At 44.3% G+C, this 25,554-nt stretch overlaps 1 protein-coding gene across 2 annotated transcripts in view; it reads right to left on the bottom strand.

The window, feature by feature from the left end:
* map4k5 (mitogen-activated protein kinase kinase kinase kinase 5) overlaps positions 1–25,554 on the bottom strand; it is a 138,024-nt gene that overhangs the window by 33,896 nt on the left and 78,574 nt on the right. The window contains exons 14-23 of one of the 2 annotated variants that reach the window (XM_033026560.1): positions 23,676–23,734; positions 20,806–20,867; positions 16,846–16,887; positions 15,460–15,508; positions 11,053–11,257; positions 7,781–7,860; positions 4,658–4,699; positions 3,538–3,622; positions 3,348–3,427; positions 2,164–2,224 (exon numbers count right to left, since the gene is read on the bottom strand). In XM_033026560.1, coding sequence (XP_032882451.1) covers positions 2,164–2,224; positions 3,348–3,427; positions 3,538–3,622; positions 4,658–4,699; positions 7,781–7,860; positions 11,053–11,257; positions 15,460–15,508; positions 16,846–16,887; positions 20,806–20,867; positions 23,676–23,734 — 765 coding nt within the window. The remainder of the gene's footprint in view (positions 1–2,163; positions 2,225–3,347; positions 3,428–3,537; positions 3,623–4,657; positions 4,700–7,780; positions 7,861–11,052; positions 11,258–15,459; positions 15,509–16,845; positions 16,888–20,805; positions 20,868–23,675; positions 23,735–25,554) is intronic. The other variant, XM_033026561.1, reaches the window with a different exon arrangement.

Here is a 25,554-nt window from a genome sequence, read left to right as displayed (position 1 = left end):
TGAAGAGGGTTTTATAAAGAACGTGTGTGGAAGGATTGCAGGGTCAGGGACATGTATTAATATTTATTGTGGCTCATTTCAGTTCGTCTTGTTCCAGGTATCTATCTTTCCTACCTTGTTGAGAAACCCTAAATATGCTGAATCCATGTTATCACTGTAACGAGGAGCTATCCATGCTCTTTACATTTGCCCCTCTTATACATAAAACCGCTCAGCGCTGCCCTGGCCAGCATCTCACTCTTGGCCTGCCCTCTCAATATACTGGGTCACACAGGCAGCAGCTTCCGTGTCTGCAGTACGGTATGTTTGTGTACTGACAAGCACAACACACCCCAATACAGAGGATGTTGCCAGGACTAGAGGGTGTGAGCTATAGGGAGAGGTTGAGTAGGCTGGGTCTCTATTCCTTGGAGCGCAGGACGATGAGGTATAGAAAATCATGAGAGGAATAGATCGGGTAGAAGCACAGAGACTTTTACCCAGAGTAGGGGAATCGAGGACATAGGTTCAAGGTGAAGGGGAAAAGATTTAATAGGAATCTAAGAGGTAACTTTTTCCACACAAAGGGTTATGGGTGTATGGAACAAGCTGCCAGAGGAGGTAGTTGAGGCTGGGACTATCCCATCGTTTAAGAAACAGTTGGACAGGTACATGGATAGGACAGGTTTGAAGGGTTATGGGCCAAGCGCAGGCAAGTGGGACGAGGGTAGCTGGGACCGGTGTGGGCGAGTTGGGCCGAAGGGCCTGTTTCTACACTGTATCACTCTATGACACACACACACACACACACTAACTGAACTAGTTATGACACAAAGGTGTACTTTTGGTAAAATACTAAACAAACAAACTGTGAGATTCATCCAACAGTTTCATCACAATGTCTCAGGTCTTCCCAAGCCTTCTCAATCCATTTCAATGTTCCTGACATGATTTATAGGTTTCTTATTGTCACGTACTGAGGTACAGTGAAAAGCTTTGTTTTGCATGCTATCCAAACAGATCAGATATACCAGATGTGTGTACCATCCAAGCAAAATAAACTAAGTTTTAATTTTGGGATTAATAGAACTCAAAATCAATTTTCAATATGTATTTGTCAATAAATCAGGCATATTGAGACGTGAACTTAGAAGGCTTAAGTAAAAAGCAGAGACAGAAGACAACAATTGATAGTCTGAGCTCAAGAATACCCAACTACACAGCCGTGCGGCTTAAAACTCCACTCAGCTATTCCAAGACGTAGTCCGAAAAGAAAATGGCCACCACCAGTGTTTACAACTGCAAAAAGTTGTAAATATTGCCCAGTCTATCATCAGCTCTGACCTCCCTACCATCGAGGGGATCTATCGCAGTCGCTGCCTCAAAAAGGCTGGCAGCATCATCAAGGACCCACACCATCCTGGCCACACACGCATCTCCCCGCTACCTTCAGGTAGAAGATACAGGAGCCTGAAATCTGCAACTTCCGTGTGCGCGTGTGTGCACATGTACATGTACGTGTGTGTGTACATGTACGTGTGTGTGTGTACATGTACGTATGCGTGTGCGTGTGTGTGTATTCTATGGTATATGGACACACTGATCTATTCTGTATTTATTTATGCCTACAATACTCTTGTGCTGAAGCAAAGCAAGAATTTCATTGTCCTATCTGGGACACATGATAATAAACTCTTGAATCTTGAACCAATGCAGCAAATAATTTAAAATACTTTTATAGCTCCTCCAGTCTGCAGATAACAAACCAACCGAACCAAGTGCTCTAAAATGGGAAGGTTGATAATTCCTGAAGAGACCAGGTTGTGTGGAGCCTTGGCCTGCCAGAGCACTGCAGGGACAGTGTTGGACTAGAACAGGGGACATCCACGGTGACACAATCCCTTGTTCACATTACAGAGCAGTGTTCACAGGGTCACTATACATCTATATAAATTATGGAGATACCGGATAGCCCAACCTCAAAAATCAGCTGCACCTTGTATTTAAATTGAAACAAAAAGTGTACATTATTTTCATAAATAGTGAAGTGCCTTTTTAAATCACTAATTTTGCCTTTTAAACATTATTTTAGTTGAGCAGCAGGTAAAGCAACGACACGATATTAAATTAAATGGTAAAATGCAACTCGTTCCCATTCTTGGGCTCAAGTTGAAGGATACACACCTGATAAAGACATCAAAATGTTATTGATCACATACAGCCATGTGCATCTTCTGGGGAAAAGCTGAAAAATAATTTGCAGCAGCATGAATAGTTAAATAAAATTATCAAATTGAAATGGGTCATCCATCCCATTCTCGAAATATGCCATACTCTAATCTACACCCCGACACTACAGCACACCAAGAGGGCAGATTTAGTAAACATAGAAAATAGGTACAGGAAGAGGCCATTCGGTTCTTTGAGCCATTCAATATCTAAATAGCATCAAGTTGGGAAGTACTATCTATATGGCGTCAAGTTGGGAAAAGGAGAAGTACAACGGGATCTGGGGGTCCTTGTACATCAGTCTATGAAAGTAAGCATGCAGGTACAGCAGGCAATGAAGAAAGCGAATGGCATGTTGGCCTTTATAACAAGAGGAATCGAATATAGGAGCAAAGAGGTCCTTCTGCAGTTGTACATGGCCCTAGTGAGCCCACACCTGGAGTATTGTGTGCAGTTTTGGTCCCCTAATTTGAGGAAGGACATTCTTGCTATTGAGGGAGTGCAGCATAGGTTTACAAGGTTAATTCCCGGGATGGCGGGACTGTCATATGCTGAGAGAATGGAGCAGCTGGGCTTGTACACTCTGGAGTTTAGAAGGATATGACATATAATATCCCCCAACATATAAGATTGTTAAGGGCTTGGACACGCTAGAGGCAGGAAACATGTTCCCGATGTTGGGGGAGTCCAGAACCAGGGGCCACAGTTTAAGAATAAGGAGCAAACCATTTAGAACATAGACGAGGAAACACTTTTTCTCACAGAGAGTGGTGAGTCTGTGGAATTCTCTGCCTCAGAGAGCAGTGGAGGCAGGATCTCTGGATGCTTTCAAGAGAGAGCTAGATAGAGCTCTTAAAAATAGCGGAGTCAGGGAATATGGGGACAAGGCAGGAACGGGGTACTGATTGTGGATGATCAGCCATGATCACATTGAATGGTGGTGCTGGCTCGAAGGGCCGAATGGCCTACTCCTGCACCTATTGTCTATTGTCTATTGTGATCATGGCTGATCATGCAAAATCAGTACCCTGTTCCTGCTTTTTCTTGATTCCGTTAACCCTAAGAGCCAAATCTAACTCTCGCTTGAAAACCATCCATTGTTCCATCCATAGTCCATCATTCATTCTCATTGTGCTTACTTGCTCCATTGAAGCTTCATGAAGTTCATTCAGATTTAACGTATAGATGCCTTCCTCAGTTCCAAAGATTAAGTACTGGTCTAGTTTAAAGGGGAAAGAGAGATTATTCATATATTTATTGCAAGATACAATGTGTACACTGCCGTCAATAGTGCAAATGTCACAACAGTCCCTGATCAACATTTGTCACCTTTTGTCTCCGGATGGATCCACGAGGTCGCACAGCTTATCTTCAAAGGACATCCATCAAATACCTTTGTGAAGCAGGCTCCCATCTATTTGACGTTAACAATGAGTTGCAAAGTCAGAATCTAGATTGTGTTTGTCAGTTTGCATTAAAGAGTTGAAAACAGCGCAAGATAAATGTCTTTAATTGCCTACAATGTAACACATGTCATATGACCATCATTTAGATTTTGAAAATATTCTTCAATTTAACGTCATTTCAACAGCATCCATTTAAGTCCATGCATTGGACATATTCAAACTGCTGTTGTTCACAGCTATGATTTGATTGGGGGGAGGGGGGGTGGGGGTGAGGGGGGAATGGGGTTAAAACAGAGGAGGGGTGCCAATGAAGGAGAAATAAATGAAGAAGGGTTTCGGCCCGAAATGTTGCCTATTTCCTTCGCTCCATAGATGCTGCTGCACCCGCTGAGTTTCTCCAGCATTTTTGTCTACCTAAGGAGAAATAAATGCTGGATCTTGGAAGAAATGTGCCCTGTTGCGTCTGCAGAGGGACATCGATCGGGCTGATCTCTCTGCCCCTGTCTGATACAAGTATGTGCAAGGCCTGCATTTGCACTGGGCCAGTGTGGAGGGCCGTTAGCACAGGCCTGCACTGCCCTGGTGGGGCAAGGTGGATCACATGGATGTGCTTAGGGTACGGGAAGCAGCTTGGAGGGGATCCAGAGAAGGACAGAATCAAAGGAGGAGATAACGCAGGCAAAGACGTCCACGTCACGTGGAGTATGCACACTGGCACTCGACTCACTGAGGCACAGATGGCCATGAACTAAGGGCCGATACATGAGACTTGGTAGGTAGGTTTAGGAAGGAACTGCAGATGCTGGTTTAAACTGAAGATAAGACACAAAATGCTGGAGCAACTTAGCGGAACAGGCAGGTAGAGTCACTGGAGAGAAGGAATGGGTGACGTTGCAGGTCTACAGACTAGGTTAGGCAGGTACTTGATGATTAGCAAAGGCTTGGACTCTCTGCTGCAGGACTCCAAAATGCTCTATCTTCGTTAGTTATCCTGGTGTAATTAAGGGGTGGAAGCTAAACCTTCCAGAAAATATTTCACTTACATGGACTTTTGGTGTTGGAGGAAGGCCATTGGTGGCTGGTTTCTAGAACAAATATTGAAAATTATTCAGATGTTAAATGACATTTGTAGGGTCAAAACAACCGTGTCGCACATGAAGCATCATCACACAGCCAACATCATCTGCTCAGAGCCGGAGACTCCACACGGTTGCCCAGGCACGACCATGAAGTACAAGATGAAATAACTACTCTGCGTACGACTCCAATTCATCCAGTAGGAAAGAACAGGGGGATCATGAATGCAACAAAGTAATCTTCTCCAGCAACAGATGCCATTTGTATGGGGACACTTGTCAGTGTTACCAAACACTATTCAAGGGGATACGAGGAACACAATAACATGTGTGGTTAAAAAAAGATCGTTTTACACATCTGAAGGAGGGAAGTGAGGCAGAGGAGGGAATTCAAGCACACAGGGGTTTGACAGCTGAAGGCATGATGGATGAGAATACATCTTGCAATGAACACGAGGGTGAGGGTTACGGCAGCACAGCTATCTCAGTGTTTTAGTTTAGTTTGGAGTTCCATTGCAGAAACAGGCCCTTCGGCCCACACCGACCAGCGATCCCCGCAAAAACAGAGAGGATGAGACGGACTTTTATCCCACAGGCCTTCTGGACTGTAAACTCTTATCTCACCAGGGACTAATTTACTGTTGTGTTGTGTCTTTTTATTTTTCTAAAATGTAAATACTGGTTCTGTTATGTTCTGTTTTGTTCTTTTTGCACAATTCGCAGTCATTGACAATTTCATTTCACTGCACATCGTGTATGTTAATGTGACAAATGAAGTTGACTTGACTTGATTAACACTACCACACACACACACGGGACAATTTACACTAATACCATGCCAAGTAGTCTACAAACCTGTACGTCTGTATAGAAACATATAAAACATGTATAGATACATATAAAATTATAAAAGGACTGGACAAGCTAGATGCAGGACAAATGTTCCCAATGTTGGGCGAGTCCAGAACCAGGGGCCACTGTCTTAGAATACAGGGGAGGCCATTTTAAGACTGAGGTGAGAAAAAACTTTTTCACCCAGAGAGTTGTGAATTTGTGGAATTCCCTGCCACAGAGGGCAGTGGAGGCCAAGTCACTGGATGGATTTAAGAGAGAGTTAGATAGAGCTCTAGGGGCTCGTGGAATCAAGAGATATGGGGAGAAGGCAGGCACGGGTTATTGATTGGGGACGATCAACCATAATCACAATGAATGGTGGTGCTGGCTCGAAGGGCCGAATGGCACTTATTTTCTGTTTCTATGTCTTTGGAGTGTGGGAGGAAACTGGGGATCTCAGAGAAAACCCACGCAGGTCGCGGGGAGAACATACAAACTCCATACAGGCAAGTACCTGTTGTCAGGATCGAACCCGGGTCTCTGGCACTGTAAAGCAGCGACTCTACTGCTGCACCACCATACCTAACGGCTAGAGTAGGAAGTAATTCCAGACGGAGGGAGGGAGGGAGGGAGGGAGGAGAGAACTTTTAAGGAAGAGTTGCTGCTACATTGGGAACTGGTGTTGATCAGGGAGTGGGGCTGATGGTTGCTGGGGCAAGATGTGAGATGGGGCAAATGCCCCAGTGTGTCAGAAGACACATTCAGGGCAGAATGAGGAGGCAGAAAGAGACTTTCAACAACAAAAAGCAGAGGCAGGCCCGGGATTAGGCAGCACGATGGAATGGAAACAGGTAGCCTTAGTGATGGCATAGATACAGGATCAGAAACTTAACACAGGAGAAACATAACACCAGGATAAAAAGAGAAGAAAGGAGATGTGTAACAGGAGGAATTGTGCCTGAAACGTGGCAACTGTGAGCTGCCCAAGAAATCTATTTTTACATTACAATTGTTGCACTTGTGCACTTAGTGATTATGCTGATTATATGCAAAACAAATCATTTTACTGCATCTTGACAATAAAGTACTTATGAACTATTAATGTCCTGATACCCCAAGTTGGCCTTGCACTAGATTTTTGTCAAGTAACTTAGACATTTGTGCTACTTAGGAGACCCTGCATAATTGGAGATGGGTGTTGCAAATAAATCGTAAGCAAACCAAAAATAAAATCTCTTCCCACCAAGATCAGACAACGCACTCTAACATGTGGGTTGGATCACAGAAACACAGAAAATAGAAAATAGGTGCAGGAGGAGGCCATTCAGCCCTTCGAGCCAGCACCACCATTCATTGTGATCATGGCTGATTGTCCCCAATCAATAACCCGTGCCTGCCTTCTCCCCATATCCCTTGATTCCACTAGCCCCTAGAGCTCTATCTAGCTCTCTCTTAAATCCATCCAGTGATTTGGCCTCCACTGCCCTCTGTTGCAGGGAATTCCACAAATTCACAACTCTCTGGGTGTAAAAGTTTTTTCTCACCTCAGTCTTAAATGATCTCCCCTTTATTCTAAGACTGTGGCCCCTGGTTCTGGACTCGCCCAACATTGGGAACATTTTTCCTGCATCTAGCTTGTCCAGTCCTTTTATAATTTTATATGTTTCTATAAGCTCACCCCTCATCCTTCTAAACTCCAGTGAATACAAGCCTAATCTTTTCAATCTTTCCTCATATGACAGTCCCGCCATCCCAGGGATCAATCTCATGAACCTACGCTGCACTGCCTCAATCACAAGGATGTCCTTCCTCAAATTAGGAGACCAAAACTGTACACAATATCATGTTGGGTAGTTATCGGTGGTGCAAGCTGGTTTAAAGTGCATCCGGCCCTCAGGTCAACGAGTTGCCATGTCCATGCTGGAGTCAGTGCTGAATCTATCACTGGCCCCGAAGATCAGATGCTGCAACAGTAACACAGTCTGAAGAAGGGTCCCAACCCAAAACGTCCTCTGTCCACCCCCTCCACAGATGCTGCCTGATCCACTGTTCCTCCAATACATTGTGTTTTGCTGCAATGATACGTTTATTTCTACCGATTGACTTTAGAAACAGCAAGAACCTTAATAAAATAATACCAGTAACTACATTCCATTTTTACTGAAACAACAAACGGCCACATGTCGGATTTATAAATATTGCGTCAGGAGATGCATGGCTTTCACAAAACAGTTTGACAATTAGAAAGGAAAGTACCGGGAAATCTCTCTTTTCTTTTCTTCGAGGTAACACAGGAGGATGTTCAGAACTTTCATCGTTTAGACCTGAAGCGCCGTCTGGAACATTTGAACAAATGCAAAACTTTTCACTGTAACCAGCAAGAAATCTTCTGACGGCAATTCAATCAAATGCTTAAGATTCGGTGAACATTTTATCAGCTATGTCCCAAGTCAGTTCCACTGATGAAAGCAGACCACTCTATCCCTTCCCCACGGCTTGTCACAATCATTAATATCTACGTTAAACAATATGTTAAACACCTACAACAGCTTATTTATCATACAATCAAGGTGGTTTTCAACTTTAAAATGGTGGAGCATACAAGTTATAACACTGCTTCCAAGATGGCCCCCAACCCAGGGGACTATTTGTGTGCTAGCCACAGAAGCAGGTCTATGCTCACATATTACAAACGCTCCACACTCTTAAATCTCTACTCCTGCAACAGCATTTCTTCTTTTAATTATGGTCTTCTTAATCTATTCCCTAATCATGTATCTATACACTGTAAATGGCTCGATTGTAATCATGTATTGTCTTTCCGATGACTGGTTGGCACGCAACAACAGCTTTTCACACGTGACAATAAACTGAGCTTATTAATTTATATATTTTAATTATCCAATGTCAAAAATACTTGATTTAATAATAAGATATAAAAATTGAAAAAAATTAATGGAGTGATTTATTTAAGGTGGGCTATTTGATGAACTAATTACGACATTGCATTCACTGCTCTCCAGAAAATCATCAATTGTTTTAAGACTTAATTTTTACAGGTTAACCCACCACTGACTAAACCACGAGCCATTTAATGTGAAAAAAAAATCATATACAAACACTGAACCAGAATTTAATGCTTGGAAAAAAGAATCATGGTGTAAAGAACAAAGGGATTTATTTAAGGACATTTAAGAGACTTAAATGTACAGGGGGTCCATCAAACTGGAAACAGCTGCAAGGCCGCAAAGACCAAAAGACTAGACGTATGCCTTAAATGTAAATTAGCAAGTTTTTGATTTCCTTAAAATACACTGTGTTACTTGGGCTTGGTTCAGTGATACAGCGCGGAAACAGGCCTTTCGGCCCACCGAGTCCACACCGATCCCCGCACATTAACACAACCCTACAAACACTAGGGACAATTTACATTTATGCCAAGTTCAAGTGAGTTTATTGTCATGTGTCCCTGTATAGGACAATGAAATTCTTGCTTTGCTTAGCACACAGAACATAGTAGGCATTTACTACAAAACAGATCAGTGTGTCCATATACCATTATATAAATATATACACACATAAACAAATAAACTGATAAAGTGAAAGTAGCAGATAATGGGCCACCAATAATCAGAGTTTTGTCCGAGCCAGGTTTAATAGCCTGATGGCTGTGGGGAAGTAGCTATTCCTGAACCTGGTTGTTGCAGTCTTCAGGCTCCTGTACCTTCTACCTGAAGGTAGCAGGGAGATGAGTGTGTGGCCAGGATGGTGTGGGTCTCTGATGATACTGCCAGCCTTTTTGAGGCAGCGACTGCGATAAAACCTGATATTGCATGAAATCCAATCGATCCCACCATTTTCAAGTAATGTTCTAAATTAGAAGCCATTTCATCGGCACAGCGTTGGTCTCTGGCTGGCAGTTAATTAGAAACAAAACCACTTCTTCATAGTGTGAGCTGAGAATATTGATAGTGACCAGTGGGATAGTAACAGTGCTGGTGATAGTGGCAGCAAAGTTCCTTGCACCAGTCTCACTTTGGAATATGTGCAAGAAGACTTTGCCTTCCATCACAGTGAGGAGGAGATTCACTGCGATGGATGTTTGTGTAAATTGTATTGGTTGTGTGTCTTGGTTCTTGTTGTATGACTGCAGAACCAAATTTCGTTTGAACTTCATTTGAGGTTCAAATGACAATAAATAATTGTATTGTATTGTAAGGAAATGCAGATGCTGGTTTAAACCAAAGATAGACACAAAAAGCTGGAGTAACTCTGTGGGACAGACAGCATCTCTGGAGAGACGGAATGGGTGACGTTTCGGGTCAAGTCTTGACTCAAAACATCATGCATTCCTTCTCTTCAAAGACACTGCCTGTCCCGCTGAGTTACTCCAGCATTTTAGTGACTATCTTCACTTTGGGCTATGGCCCTTTGCACTTGGATATCATTCATGTTGATTTCCCTCCCTCGATAGTTTCACTGTGGGACTCAAATTGCTTCGTCAACTTTCAAGATTGAGTCAAAGAAATGTAAAATAAAGTGCAGGAAGCAGGTGCAATAGAGTTACTGCATTGGCGTCTCACCTATTCACATATCCAACTCTGAAATCCCCTTTGAACATTTGGAGTTATTTTTGGGTGGCTTGCACACGAGACCAAGTAATTGAATCTTTAACGCCACAGAACCTAATGTGACCTAATGTATATTTGGGAAGCAAAAGCAGCATCGTGGATAAAGTATGCTCCTCAGATAAAGGACATATAGTTCAACGGCCGAGGAACAATGTATCGTGCACCAGTGTTTAGAGGGTTTTGGCTATCGGGCAAAAATGAGTAATTAATGGTCAGAATTAAAACTCAAACGCAGTGACATTTAAGAGTAGCAGGTCCTAATGATCCAACATTTGGAAAAAGGGTGTTTAACAAATGCAATGCCACTTATCTTTTGATTGAAGATGGTTGAAAAATGATCTGCTTTTAAAATCACTTGTTGCAATACGCAAGAGGGACCAATCTATTTGTTAAAAACCTATTTATCCAATGGTGAGTAAATAGAAGCATCACTCCTGACTGAAGATCAAGTAAAGATTTAGGTTCTGTGAGGTAAAACCCTTTTCACACTGGCTTTCTTTACCCAAGTATCACACTCTGATGGGCCTGTCCTACCTGGCGATTTTTTAGGCAACTGCCGGCGACTGTCATAGTCATCGCAGCTCGCCGAAAAACCGGCGACAACCTACGTCATCCTGGCGACAACCTACGGCAGGAGAAGCCAAGCTACGCTCATTGGCGTCAAACCCACTGTCGCCGAAAAAATGTCAACATGTTGAAAATTTAGCGGCGACCAGCTACGACTTTTTGCGCGACTTTGGAGACTACTCACGGCGACCACCGGCGAACATGTGGCGACAAACTAGTGTGTGCAGTTGCATAACAAAGCGCCTATGTGGGACAGGCCCATGAATGTGTGGAACGGAGAAATATTCAGGTTGTGCCCGGGAAAGGCCTGTTCACCCTGGGTTTCTTTACCTAAGTCACCGGCTCTGGTGTCGAGCAGTCCTGGGCTACTGACACTGCTGGGGAGAGACGACTGCAGCATCTCCGATTGGTACAGGGAGGTGGGAGTACTCTGTCTCCTGGGCACCACCGATGGCCCATTCTTGGCACCAGCCTGCCTCTTGACCGTCAGTGACCTCTCTTCATCTGGAAGATCAGAAACGCTGTGCAATCTCGGCTGAAACGGCAGAAGCTTTGGTTCAGTCATCATATTAAGCAATTCCTTTTCCACTTATGATAACAACCAATTTACGCAAACAGTTTTATAAGACCAGCAAGTTTAGATAAGGCAATAGGTTCAACTATTGATCGAAGATTAATCACCCATTTTTTTTAGCGAGCTGGAATTATTGCACATTCCTCACTGCCCCCAGAAGGTGGTCCTCTTGAACCAATGGCCCCCTTGAACCATTGAACCAACTGGTAGAAACATCTCGTTCAAAAGGGAACTGCAGATGCTGGAATATCGGAGGTACACAAAATTGCTGGGGAAACTCAGCGGGCGCAGCAGCATCTATGGAGCGAAGGAAATAGGCGACGTTTCGGGCCGAAACACTTCTTCAGACTCGTCTCGACTCGTCGCCTATTTCCTTCGCTCCATAGATGCTGCTGCGCCCGGTGGAAACATCTCACTTTGGCGGGCGAATAAGCAAACCTCGCGTGGTGAAACAAAGAGATCTTTATAACAAGAGGAACCGAATATAGGAGCAAAGAGGTCCTTCTGCAGTTGTACAGAGCCCTAGTGAGACCACACCTGGAGTATTGTGTGCAGTTTTGGTCCCCTAATTTGAGGAAGGACATTCTTGCTATTGAGGGAGTGCAGCGTAGGTTTACAAAGTTAATTCCCGGGATAGCGGGACTGTCATATGCTGAGAGAATGGAGCGGCTGGGCTTGTACACTCTGGAGTTTAGAAGGATGAGATGGGATCTTAATGAAACATATAAGATTGTTAAGGGTTTGGACACGCTAGAGGCAGGAAACATGTTTCCGATGTTGGGGGAGTCCAGAACCAGGGGCCACAGTTTAAGAATAAGGAGTAAGCCATTTAGAACGGAGACGAGGAAACACTTTTTCTCACAGAGAGTGGTAAGTCTGTGGAATTCTCTGCCTCAGAGGGTGGTTCTCTGGATGCTTTCAAGAGAGAGCTAGATAGGGCTCTTAAAGATAGCGGAGTCAGGGGATATGGGGAGAAGGCAGGAACGGGGTACTGATTGGGGATGATCAGCCATGATCACATTGAATGGCGGTGCTGGCACGAAGGGCCGACTCCTGTACCTATTGTCTATTAACACAGTAAAGAGACCAGCACACACGTGAATGGGGGACAGTTAACCCGGGTTTCATTATATGTACCAGGGCAGGCCACTAAACCCCATGACGACTCCTTCCGGCCTGTCAAGTGACCCTACCCCCTACTGCTGAGGGTGGGCCCAGTAAGTAGCGGTTATAACCACCGGGTGGCGCCACACCACCGTGTTATAGGGCAGGCCGTAGACCCCAGGACAAAGTAACAGTGACTCGTTTCAGGATGGTGACCGAGACTTGGAGCAGTACGTGGAGGTGGTGGTGTCGTCTAACACCACCCCACGGTTGTTGTACTATAAAGGATGGCCGCAGTGAGATCGTCAAGAGGATGTGGAGCATCGAGAACAGTTACAGCATTTTCAGAAAGGTGATCGATACTCGAGTTGAGAAACGGTGTGAATGGTGAGGTGGGAATGGAAGCCCCCGGCTGTCAAAGAACAGCTCGTGAACAGCAAATTAGGGACATGAAGCATCCCAGTGCTGAACACAACCACATACCCAGGTTTAGGTTTATTATTGTCATGTGTACCGACGTACAGTGAAGGGATTTTGTTTGTGTGCTATTCAATTAAATTACATAATACTATACATGAATACAATCAAGCCAAACTCACCAAAAAATGGTGAAACAAAGGGAAAGAAAACAGGGTGGCGAATATTGTTCTCAGCATTGTAGCGTAATGGTCCCAGAGCAGATGTCCCATGTCCACAATGAGACAATAGGCAATAGGTGCAGGAGGAGGCCATTTGGCCCTTCAAGCCAGCACCACCATTCAATGTGATCATGGCTGATCATCCCCAATCAGTACCCCGTTCCTGCCTTCTCCCCATATCCCCTGACTCCGCTATTTTTAAGAGCCCTATCTAGCTCTCTCTTGAAAGCATCCAGAGAACCGGCCTCCACCGCCCTCTGAGGCAGAGAATTCCACAGGCTCACCATTCTCTGTGAGAAAAAGTGTTTCCTCATCTCCATTATAAATGGCTTACTCCTTATTCTTAAACTGTGGCCCCTGGTTCTGGACTCCCCCAACATCGGGAACATGTTTCCTGCCTCTAGCGTGTCCAATCCCTTAACAATCTTATATGTTTCAATAAGATCCCCTCTCGTCCTTCTAAACTCCAGAGTGTACAAGCCCCCCTCTCGTCCTTCTAAACTCCAGAGTGTACAAGCCCAGCTGCTCCATTCTCTCAGCATACGACAGTCCCGCCATCCCGCGAATTAACCTTGTAAACCTACGCTGCACTCCCTCAATAGCAAGAATGTCCTTCATTAAATTAGGGGACCAAAACTGCACACAATACTCCAGGTGTGGTCTCACTAGGGCCCTGTACAACTGCAGAAGGACCTCTTTGCTCCTATATTCGATTCCTCTTGTTATAAATGAGGGAGGTTTGAGAATCAGGCCAGTGTCCTCGCTTAGTGAAGGGCTGTTCTGAAGTCTGATGATGGAGGGAAAGAGGCTGTTCCCCGAGTCTGGTGGAAGGTTCTTTCAAGCTGCTGCCCAACGGGAGTGGGGAGGAGGGATTGACTGGGGTGGGAAAGGTCCTTGATTTAGGTAAGCTGCTTTCCTGAGGCAGCATGGTGTAGATGGAGTCAATGGCGATCAGCTGGCAATTATCTGAGCATGTCATAAGGTGATGAAGCTTCATGGCAGAATAAATATTCAACAAACACCATGACAGTTGCAGTTCATGCAGCAGTTCTCTCAATACAGTTAAGGGCCTGTCCCACTTTCACAACTTAATTCACGACCTCTGCCGAGTTTGCCCTTGACTCAAGTGTTCAAGTTCAAGTGAGTTTATCGTCATGTGTCCCTGTATAGGACAATGAAATTCTTGCTTTGCTTCAGCACACAGAACATAGTAGGCATTGACTACAAAACAGATCAGTGTGTCTATATACCATGATATAAATATATACACACATGAATAAATAAACTGATAAAGTGCAAATAACAGAAACTGGGTTATTAATAATCAGAGTTTTGTCTGAGCCAGGTTTAATAGCCTGATGGCTGTGGGGAAGTAGCTATTCCTGAACCTGGTTGTTGCAGTCATCAGGATCCTGTACCTTCCACCTGAAGGTAGCAGGGAGATGAGTGTGTGGCCAGGATGGTGTGGGTCCTTGATGATACTGCCAGCCTTTTTGAGGCAGCGACTGTGATAGATCCCCTCGATGGAAGGAAGGTCAGAGCCGATGATGGACTGGGCAGTGTTTACTACTTTTTGTAGTCTTTCCCTCTCCAGGGCACTCAAGTTGCCGAACCAAGCCACGATGCAACCGGTCAGCATGCTCTCTACTGTGCACCTGTAGAAGTTAGAGAGAGTCTTCGTTGACAAACCGACTCTCCGTAATCTTCTCAGGAAGTAGAGGCGCTGATGAGCTTTCTTGATAATTGCATTAGTGTTCTCAGACCAGGACTCGGACTCATACTCGCAGAATGGTCATCACGAGGTCGTAGGTAGGTCGTAATGCTAGTCATAGGTACTCGTGGCATCAAGTAGGTCGGGCCGTTTTTCTAGCCTGATGAAATGTCCACGAGTAAAAATAGGTTGTGAATTAGGTCGTGAAAGTGGGACAGGCCCTTTAGTTCTATAACATACTTTTTGACACTTGACATAGATCAATGGGCAGTGACTAACACACGCAATGAGCCTCACCAATGACTTTAAAACTTAACAAATTGACTCATCAACTTATATATCCTCAATGCAAACAGAAATCTATTAACATTTTAGCTTGACCTCAACCATGCTACAGCTAATACATTGGCAGTAAAATAGAGCTGATTTAGATAGTCTGAAATAAACCAAAACAGTACATTGGTCGAGGATAGACAAAAATGCTGGAGAAACTCAGCGGGTGAGGCAGCATCTACGGAGCAAAGGAAATAGGCAACGCTCCAGCATTTTTGTCTACGTTCGATTTTCCAGCATCTGCAGTTCCTTCTTAAACATTGGTTGAGGATGGTTAGATGCACCAAATAGGCAGCTATTCACAAAGGCACTTCACCACGCTCTCCTTTAATGCCAAAGTTAACCATTCAGAAAGTGTGCATGGTGAGCGGACTCACCTTTGGTGGAAGCGGAGGAGGAACCAAAACTGCTTGTTTAAGTGTGGACCTGATGGAAAACAACAAATGACATTGACCAAAGCAAATAGCCAGTAAATAAATAACTGAAAAGTGTGAATTAAGACTAAAGATAAAAACACACAAATATCAATTCAATTGATCAGCAACATTATCCACAAAGGGAATATAGCTGTTGTTATTATTCTATTAACCCAGAGATACAGATTCAGTGCTTTTAATGGTTTCTTTATCACCCTGTACGCAGGTACAGCAAAAAACGTTTTTTTGCATACAGCTCTTAGAATAAAGGGGAGGTCATTTAAGACTGAGGTGAGAAAAAACGTTTTCTCCCAGAGAGTTGTGAATTTATGGAATTCCCTGCCACAGAGGGCAGTGGAGGCCAAGTCACTGGATGGATTTAAGAGAGAGTTAGATAGAGCTCTAGGGGCTAGTGGAGTCAAGGGATATGGGGAGAAGGCAGGCACGGGTTATTGATAGGGGACGATCAGCCATGATCACAATGATTTGCGGTGCTGGCTCGAAGGGCCGAATGGCCTCCTCCTGCACCTATTTTCTATGTTTCTATATGTTTCAGCAAGAATATCACCACACATGAGCACAATCCCCCGGTTAGACCATAGAGTCAGAGTCATACAATGTGGAAACAGCCCCAACTTGCCCACACCCACCAAGATGTCCCATCTACACTCGTCCCACCCGCCTGCACTTGGCCCATGTCCCCCCAAACCTGTCCTATCTGTGGAATTCTCTGCCACAGAAGGTAGTTGAGGCCAGTTCATTGGCTATATTTAAGAGGGAGTTAGATGTGGCCCTTGTGGCTAAAGGGATCAGGGGGTATGGAGAGAAGGCAGGTACAGGATACTGAGTTGGATGATCAGCCATGATCATATTGAATGGCGGTGCAGGTTCGAAGGGCCGAATGGCCTACTCCTGCACCTATTTTCTATCCATGTACCTGTCTAATTGTTTCTCAAATGTTACAATGATCCCTGCCTCAACCACCTCCTCTGGCAGCACGTTCCTTACACCCCCCCCACCCCCCTTTGTGTGAATGACCAGAATGTACAGAACAGCCCGCTGAGTCTGTATGCAAGAGGTGCCATTTTAGTTAACTGGGGAAGATTAACTGGAGAAGCAAGTTCAAATGCACCAATGCAATTAGGAAGTTTAAATACAGGTAAATATTAAAGACAGCTAGAGTCATTAATGATGGCGCTTGTACTGTCCCGCTTCCCCTGGCTGGTCTTCTCTCATTGTTGCTACATCTAATGTTTGGATCTTTCTCCCCAACTTCATTATTTTCAACAATTGGATCTTTCTCCCCAACTTCATTATTTTCAACAATCTGTATTAAAGGGTACTTACAGCACATTGTCAAGATCCTCCTCTTGGTGCGCTATGTGTACCCTGAAAGAGTGAATCAGCATGTCATAGTATTCTATAAAAGGTGCTTGATTTTTCCGAGATTAGCAGAGATGCAGTCACTCAGAAGGGATTCTAATACAGGTCTCCCAATAACCAGTGGACAACAGATACATAGACAGGTAATGGAAAGATGCCAACGCAACAGGGGTGTTGTGGAGGTGACTTTAAACCTTCTCAATGTTGACTGAAATATGCTCAGTGCAAAGGGCTTAAACATGAGCTGGATGCACGGGGGTTTTTTTTAAAACATTACGTGGATAGTTCAACTTTGCAACTTCAGGTGGGACCATACTGGACCTTTTCAGGATAGTTATGAATAAGAATAAGACTGGATCTTGAGGAAAGTCGTCAAGTTTATTCGTCACATACACATACGAGATGTGCAGTGAAATGAAAAGGGGCAATGCTTGCGGATTGTGCAAAAAAAAAAAAACTACAAACAGAATCACATATTCACATATTACATATTTGTGGGAAGAAAAGGAAAAAAACAGCAATTTTTTAAAAAGACACCACACAACAGTAAAATGGTAGAGTAAAGTTAGTCCCTGGTGAGATAGGAGTTTACAGTCCTAATGGCCTCTGGGAAGAAACTCCTTCTCAACCTCTCCGTTCTCACAGCATGGCAACGGAGGCGTTTGCCTGACCGTAGCAGCTGGAACAGTCTGTTGCTGGGGTGGATCTTGTTGGCTCTGGAGTTGCTGGAAAGGTACTAAATTGGGTAATGCAGACTGTAGCATTATTAGGCATGTGCTGGGCCATGCGGGAGTAAGTCCAGTGAGGAGGAGGGATAAGGATGTCAAGGGATGGAAACCGTAGATGACCAGAGTATTATAAATTTGGTCAAAAATGAAAAGGAGGCAGAGCCGGGGAGCACTGTGAGAGTCGTGTTTTTTTTTGGCTTCTCCAGTGCTTTGAACACCACCCGGCCTGCACTGCTAGGGAGCAAACTGATGAAGATGCGGGTGGATGCTCCATTAGTGTCCTGGATCACCAACTACCTGACTGGACGACCACAATATGTCAGGCTACAGAACTGTGCCTCTGACATGGTGGTGAGCAACACAGGGGCCCCTCCAGGGGACGGTCCTCTCTCCCTTTCTGTTCACCATCTACACCTCGACTGACTCCCCTCCCGACCCCACCCCCTCCCCAATCTGTATCCCCAATCCTTTCCACTCATGACTTTAATTTCATGTTTCATGTATCTTGTGTTTTATGAATGTGTTGGCAGATCAATTTCCCTCCTGGGATAAATAATGTAACAAAACATGGACAATAGACAATAGGTGCAGGAGTAGGCCATTCGGCCCTTCGAGCCAGCACCGCCATTCAATGTGATCATGGCTGATCATCCCCAATCAATACCCCGTCCCTGCCTTCTCCCCATATCCCCTGACTCCACTATCTTTAAGAGCCCTATCTAGCTCTCTTGAAAGTATCCAGAGAACAGGCCTCCACCGCCCTCTGAGGCAGAGAATTCCACACACTCACCACTCTCTGTGAGAAAAAGTGTTTCCTTGTCTCCATTCTAAATGGCTTACCCCTTATTCTTAAACTGTGTGGCCCCTGGTTCTGGACTCACCCAACATCGGGAACACGTTTCCTCCCTCTAGCGTGTCCAAGCCCTTAACAATCTTATATTTTTCAGTGCATATAGCCAGTAATCAAATTTAATTTACTTTCAAAAACCATATCAATAATAATTCAATATACGTATTTCAAAACTGTTTGGAGTGTCCAACAAGTACGAAACTTGAGGATGTGGAAGTTCACTCTCTGGAGCAAGACTAGGACCTGCAGGCTCTGTAGTCATCTTGCCCGACACGTTCACATTCCAGTCCTGGTCTGGAGTGGGACACAAATACCCAGGGTCCAACCTTGCCGAACACTTCCAACATTTATAGACTCAGACCATGGAACCAGGCCCTTCATACCAACTTGTCCATGGAGACGAGGAAACACTTTTTCTCACAGAGAGTTGTGAGTCTGTGGAATTCTCTGCCTCAGAGGGCGGTGGAGACCGGTTCTCTGGTTGCTTTCAAGAGAGAGCTAGATAGGGCTCTTAAAAATAGCGGAGTCAGGGGATATGGGGAGAAGGCAGGAACGGGGTACTGATTGTGGATGATCAGCCATGATCACAGTGAATGGCGGTGCTGGCTCGAAAGGCCAAATGGCTTACTCCTGCACCTATTGTCTATTGACCAACATGCCCCACCTACGTTACACCCACCTGCCCACATTTGGTCCATATCCCTCTAAACCTTTCCCTTCCATCTACCTGTCTAAGTGTCTTTTAAATATACTGTGATAATACATTCATTCATTCATTCATACCTGCCTCAACTAGCTCCTCAAGTTCAAGTTCAAATTCAAATTTATTAGTCACATACACCTAGGTGTACCCATTACGCCCCACCCCAAAGTGGGTATATGGAACAAGTTTCCAGAGGAGGTAAACATAAAATGCTGGTGTAACTCAGCGGATGAGGCCGCACCTCTGGAGAGAAGGAATGTGCGACGTTTCGGGTGGAGACCCGAAACGTCTGAAGAAGGGTCTCGACCCGAAACGTCGCCCATTCCTTCTCTCCAGAGATGCTGCCTCACCAGCTGAGTTACTCCAGCATTTTTTGTCTACATTCGATTTAAACCAGCATCTGCAGTTCTTACTTACACAAGTTGCCAGAGGAGGAAGTTGAGGCAGACACTATCATAACGTTTAAGATACATTTGGACAGGTACATGGATAGGATAGGTTTAGAGGATTATGGGCCAGGCACAGGCAGCTGGTGCTAGTGTATATGGGGCATGTTGGTACGCATAAACAAGTTGGGCCAAAGTCTTACATTCTAGATCACTAAAGAAATTACTGCGCAAAACTTAGATCCTCATGGTTGAACACCACAAATACATATGCATCATACTATATTACAGGCCTGTCCCACTTATGTGAGGTTTTCGGTGACTTGCCAACACTCGTCATAGTCGCAGCAGGTCGCCGAACATTTTCAAAATGTTGAAAATCCCACGGCGACCAGAAAAAGGTACGAAAGATTGAAAAGACGAGGCTTGTATTCACTGGAGTTTGAAAGATTGAAACGACTAGGCTTGTATTCACTGGAGTTTGAAAGATTGAAAAGACTAGGCTTGTATTCACTGGAGTTTGAAAGATTGAACAGACTAGGCTTGTATTCAGTGGAGTTTGAAAGATTGAAACGACTAGCTTGTACTCACTGCAGTTTGAAAGATTGAAAAGACCAGGCTTGTATTCACTGGAGTTTAGAAGGATGAGGGGATATCTTATAGAAACATATAAAATTATAAAAGGACTGGACAAGCTAGATGCAGGAAAAATGTTCCCAATGTTGGGCGAGTCCAGAACCAGGGGTCACAGTCTTAGAATAAAGGGGAGGTCATTTAAGACTGAGGTGAGAAAAAACTTCTTCACCCAGAGAGTTGTGAATTTGTGGAATTCCCTGCAACAGAGGGCAGTGGAGGCCAAATCACTGGATGGATTTAAGAGAGAGTTAGATAGAGCTATAGGGGCTAGTGGAGTCAAGGGGTATGGGGAGAAGGCAGGCACGGGTTATTGATTGGGGATGATCAGCCATGATCACAATGAATGGCGATGCTGGCTCGAAGGGTCGAATGTCCTCCTCCTGCACCTTTTTTCTATGTTTCTATGTTTCTATGACTTTGGGCGACTACTCGCGACCATACAGGCGTCACCCCGCGACATGTAGTCGCCCAAGAATCATGCCTTTTTCTGGTCGCCGCTGGATTTTCAACACTTGGAAATTTTTCGTCGACTATGACGGGTGCCGGCAAGTCGCCGAAAAAAATGTTCGTAAGTGGGACAGAGCCTTAAGAGGCTATTTGACACATCCTTCCATTACTTACCTGTTTCCTCCATCTGCAAATGGACTCCATGACGAACCAAACTCGACATCTTTGGTAATCTCCTGTGTAAAATATTTAGTCTTTTTTAATTACTGTTCTTTTAAAAAAAGATGGACATTAAAAAAAAGTCTCTTTTCAAAAGGAGGCAGAAATCTCTGACATTTCATGTAGATTGATTGCATACATAGATACATAGAAAATAGGTGCAGGAGTAGGCCATTCGGCCCTTCGAGCCTGCACCGCCATTCAATATGATCATGGCTGATCATCCAACTCAGTATCCCGTACCTGCCTTCTCTCCATACCCTCTGATCCCTTTAGCCACAAGGGCCACATCTAACTCCCTCTTAAATATAGCCAATGAACTGGCCTCAACTACCCTCTGTGGCAGAGAGTTCCAGAGATTCACCACTCTCTGTGTGAAAAAGTTTCTTCTCATCTCGGTCCTAAAGGATTTCCCCCTTATCCTTAAGCTGTGACCCCTTGTCCTGGACTTCCCCAACATCGGGAACAATCTTCCTGCATCTAGCCTGTCCAACCCCATAAGAATTTTGTACGTTTCTATAAGATCCCCTCTCAATCTCCTAAATTCTAGCGAGTATAAGCCAAGTCTATCCAGTCTTTCTTCATATGAAAGTCCTGCCATCCCAGGAATCAGTCTGGTGAACCTTCTCTGCACTCCCTCTATGGCTATAATGTCCTTCCTCAGATTTGGAGACCAAAACTGTACGCAATACTCCAGGTGTGGTCTCACCAAGACCCTGTACAACTGCAGTAGAACCTCCCTGCTCCTATACTCAAATCCTTTTGCTATGAAAGCTAACATACCATTCGCTTTCTTCATTGCCTGCTGCACCTGCATGCCTACTTTCAATGACTGGTGTACCATGACACCCAGGTCTCGCTGCATCTCCCCTTTTCCTAATCGGCCACCATTTAGATAATAGTCTGCTTTCCTGTTTTTGCCACCAAAGTGGATAATTGTGCAGTCGTTAGCAATAGCTGTATTAAATTCCAAATGTGTCACCTAGTTATCACAAGGACATTGGCTCAGCGTTATTCTGCTGTGTAAAAGTAAAATGGTACAACTTCAAAGTAAAAAGGATCAAGTTACAGACTTCAAAGTCTAATCTTAACAGCGGGAGAACATTGTAATAGACTGATGAAGGATACACGTTCTGATCAGCACGTTTCATGAAGGATTGATTACATTGGAGAGGGCAGTTGCTGGGGAGATTTGCCAGGATGGTGGGTGAATTGGAAAACTATAATTATGGGAAGGCACTGGAGAGATCAATTTCACTGGAGCAACTGAGGCTAAGAGCGGCTTGATGGAAATATATATATATAATAGACATACACAGGGCACATAATCAGAATCTTTCTTCCTCGTGATAGGGAACCATTGTTCTGTCACTGGTACGTGAAAATTACACTCTTGACTCAAATAAAACAAGAGAGCATACATTTAAGGTGAAAGGAAGGAAATTTGATCAATTTTTACAGTAGTCTATATCTGGAGCAGCCTGCCAGAGGTGGAATCAGATACAATCACTGAGTTTAGGAGGCATTTAGACCGACACTTCAATAGGCAGAGGTACTGTAGGATATGGTCAAAATGCGGGGAAATGGGATTAGAATAGACCAGCAAAAAAGCTGACAGAGATAGAGTTTGTGGGGGGGGGGGGGGGGGGGGTGGTGTTTGTGGACATTATGGCCAAAAATCCTATAGCGGAGCAAGATAGACCACTCCTTCTAAATGCATGGGCTGACGTGTAGTACGCAACGGAGCGGAACGTGGGCCTTTTTTTCATCCATTTCAGTAACCCGACCCGACTCACAGTGTAATCAACGTTGCGGGGGAACAGTTTGTGTTAATAAATTATAATTCTGAAAATGAGGAGAAGATTTTTCCCAAATAACTTTTATTTTTACGAGGATGTTTCCGTAACCGGCTCCCGTCTCCGCACTAGTATCTTTGCTCCGCTACGGGATCTTTGGTGCGGAGACGGAAGCCGGTTACGGAAATGGGGCCGAACATTACCCATGAATCTGCCCATGACCGTACTACGTCTTTTTCGTCGAGTGATCTATCTTGCTCGCTATAGGATCTTTGATTATGGCCATGACTAAGAAATTTCCTGGAAGGACAACGTTTGATTGTATGTGGAAAAGAACCACAGAATATGTTCTGCAGATTTATAGAATATCATATTTGTTGGTTAACAATTCACTGCTGAGAGAGACTCAGTCAAAGCTTCAGAGAACCATCCAACACAAGAGTCCTGCGCAACTGGGTGGTGAATCTCTGGAACTCTCTGCCACAGAGGGTAGTCGAGGCCAGTTCATTGGCTATATTTAAGAGGGAGTTAGATGTGGCCCTTGTGGCTAAGGGGATCAGGGGGTATGGAGAGAAGGCAGGTACAGGATAGTGAGTTGGATGATCAGCCATGATCATATTGGATGGCGGTGCAAGCTCGAAGGGCCGAATGGCCTACTCCTGCACCTATTTTCTATGTATCTATGTAACTGGTTAATTTTGTCAGCACATGCTCATGGGGGAGTTATCCAAAGGTTAACCTGGGTTGATTCGCAGTTACAAGAGTAACCATACTTTAACCCAAGGTAGACAAAAATGCTGGAGAAACTCAGCGGGTGAGGCAGCATCTATGGAGCGAAGGAAATAGGCAACGTTTCGGCACGAAACGTTGCCTATTTCCTTCGCTCCATAAACGCTGCCTCGCCCGCTGAGTTTCTCCAGCATTTTTGTCTACCTTCGATTTTCCAGCATCTGCAGTTCCTTCTTAAACATACTTTAACCCAAGTTCGTTAACTTGGCTTACCGGCTGAAGGATGAAGTTGAGACTTACCATCTCACAGTGAGCCTCGGTTTCCTTCCTCAAGGGAGGTTCAAACTGCAGTTTGTCAACTGTGAAAATAATGAGACAACAAGGACTGAAGGGGAGTTGCACACAACAGCTAATGTTTTATGCTAACAAGAAATGCATTAGATTTTCCACTCACATACCCATCCCGTCAGCGTCAGTCAGCAGAGAACAGCTCGCATGCAAAGCTCAATTGTGTTTATAACCATATAACAATTACAGCACGGAAACAGGCCACCTCGCCCCTTCTAGTCCGTGCCGAACACTTACTCTCACCCAGTCCCATCTACCTGCACTCAGACCATAACCCTCCATTCTTTTCCCGTCCATATACCTATCCAATTTATTTTTATATGATAAAATCGAACCTGCCTCCACTGGAAGCTCATTCCACACAGCTACCACTCTCTGAGTAAAGAAGTTCCCCCTCATGTTACCCCTAAACTTCTGTCCCTTAATTCTCAAATCATGTCCTCGTTTGAATCTTCCCTACTCTCAATGGAAAAAGCTTATCCACGTCAACTCTGTCTATCCCTCTCATCATTTTAAAGACCTCAATCGCAGCTTTAATTTCACACGGCAGGAATTTCTGAGCTGATAAACTGTGCTGTTGCATAATATTGTTGGATCCATATTCCAGAGTAGCATGACTGGAGCTCCTTCTATTAGTTAGGGGAGAAAGCAAGAACAGGGTACTGATTTGTGGATGATCAGCCATGATCACATTGAATGGCAGTGCTGGCTCGAAGGGCCGAATGGTCTACTCCTGCACACCTATTGTCTATTGAAGAGTGTGCGATGACACACCAACTCGTTACAGAATGTTAAAAAATCCCACAGAAGCCAGAGGCCGGACTGAAGCCTGAATCCAGGACTGGATGAATAGTTATGTTATGTTCTCTGACCTACAGACCTATCCCCCAAGTTGTATTATTGATAGTTTATCCTATTTTTCTAATTTCTTTCTTTCTTTCTATCTATAAATATAAATAAATAATTAGAGGCAATGTTAATAGGCAACCGATAAAGGAGGATCCCAGCTACTTTGGTAACTGGGTACCTGGAAACCTGGATATTTAATATGTAACCGTTAAACAAAGTCTGTACTGGTTTGGACTATGATATGCAGATGCCTCTAATAAACATTTATTTAAAAAAAAAAAATATTCCACAGGAAGATGTGCAGCCTGGATGACTGTCACGCTGTCAATAGGTTTATCATGTGCAGGTTGTTCAGGAAGCTTGAAAGGAGATCTTTATTCAAGGCCAGTGCCCTGTCGGCTTTGGTGCTAAATAGGTCCTTCATGCAGCCGTTGGTAATTCAATTAGTGACATTTGGGAAAAACAACTTGCATCTGATCAGGCAGCGATAGAACATGAACCAGAGGTCATAGCCTTAGAATTAAATGACGCTCTTTAGGAAGGAGATGAGGAGGGTGGTGAATCTGTGCAATTCATTGCCACAGAAGGCTGTGGAGACCAAGTCAGGTGATGCTTTTAAGGCAGAGATAGAAAGATTCTTGATTAGCACGGGTGTCAGGGGTTATGGGGAGAGGGCAGGAGAATGGGGTTAGGAGGGAGAGATTGATCAGCCATGATTGAATGGTGGAGTAGACTTGATAGGCCGAATGGCCTAATTCTGCCACCATCTTTTATGCCCCATGTTTTTCTACAAAATCATCGCTGCCGAGTCTTCCTGTCTGATTTCCTCAATTCCTAACTTGAGTAACTTGAAGCAAATACTCTCACAGACGGATTGCCTGTCAAATGTGCTCACATATTAGTTTTCAAGCAGAATCGTTTAACATATGCCCATATACATGATGCGTTAGTGCAGGCTTTCAGCTCATCTGCCGTGGTGCCT

The sequence above is a fragment of the Amblyraja radiata genome, chromosome 9 (assembly GCF_010909765.2).
Source record: "Amblyraja radiata isolate CabotCenter1 chromosome 9, sAmbRad1.1.pri, whole genome shotgun sequence".
Taxonomy (NCBI): Eukaryota; Metazoa; Chordata; class Chondrichthyes; order Rajiformes; family Rajidae; genus Amblyraja; species Amblyraja radiata.
Note: the sequence above shows the minus strand (reverse complement) of the source record. Positions and strands in the feature narration are given on the sequence as shown.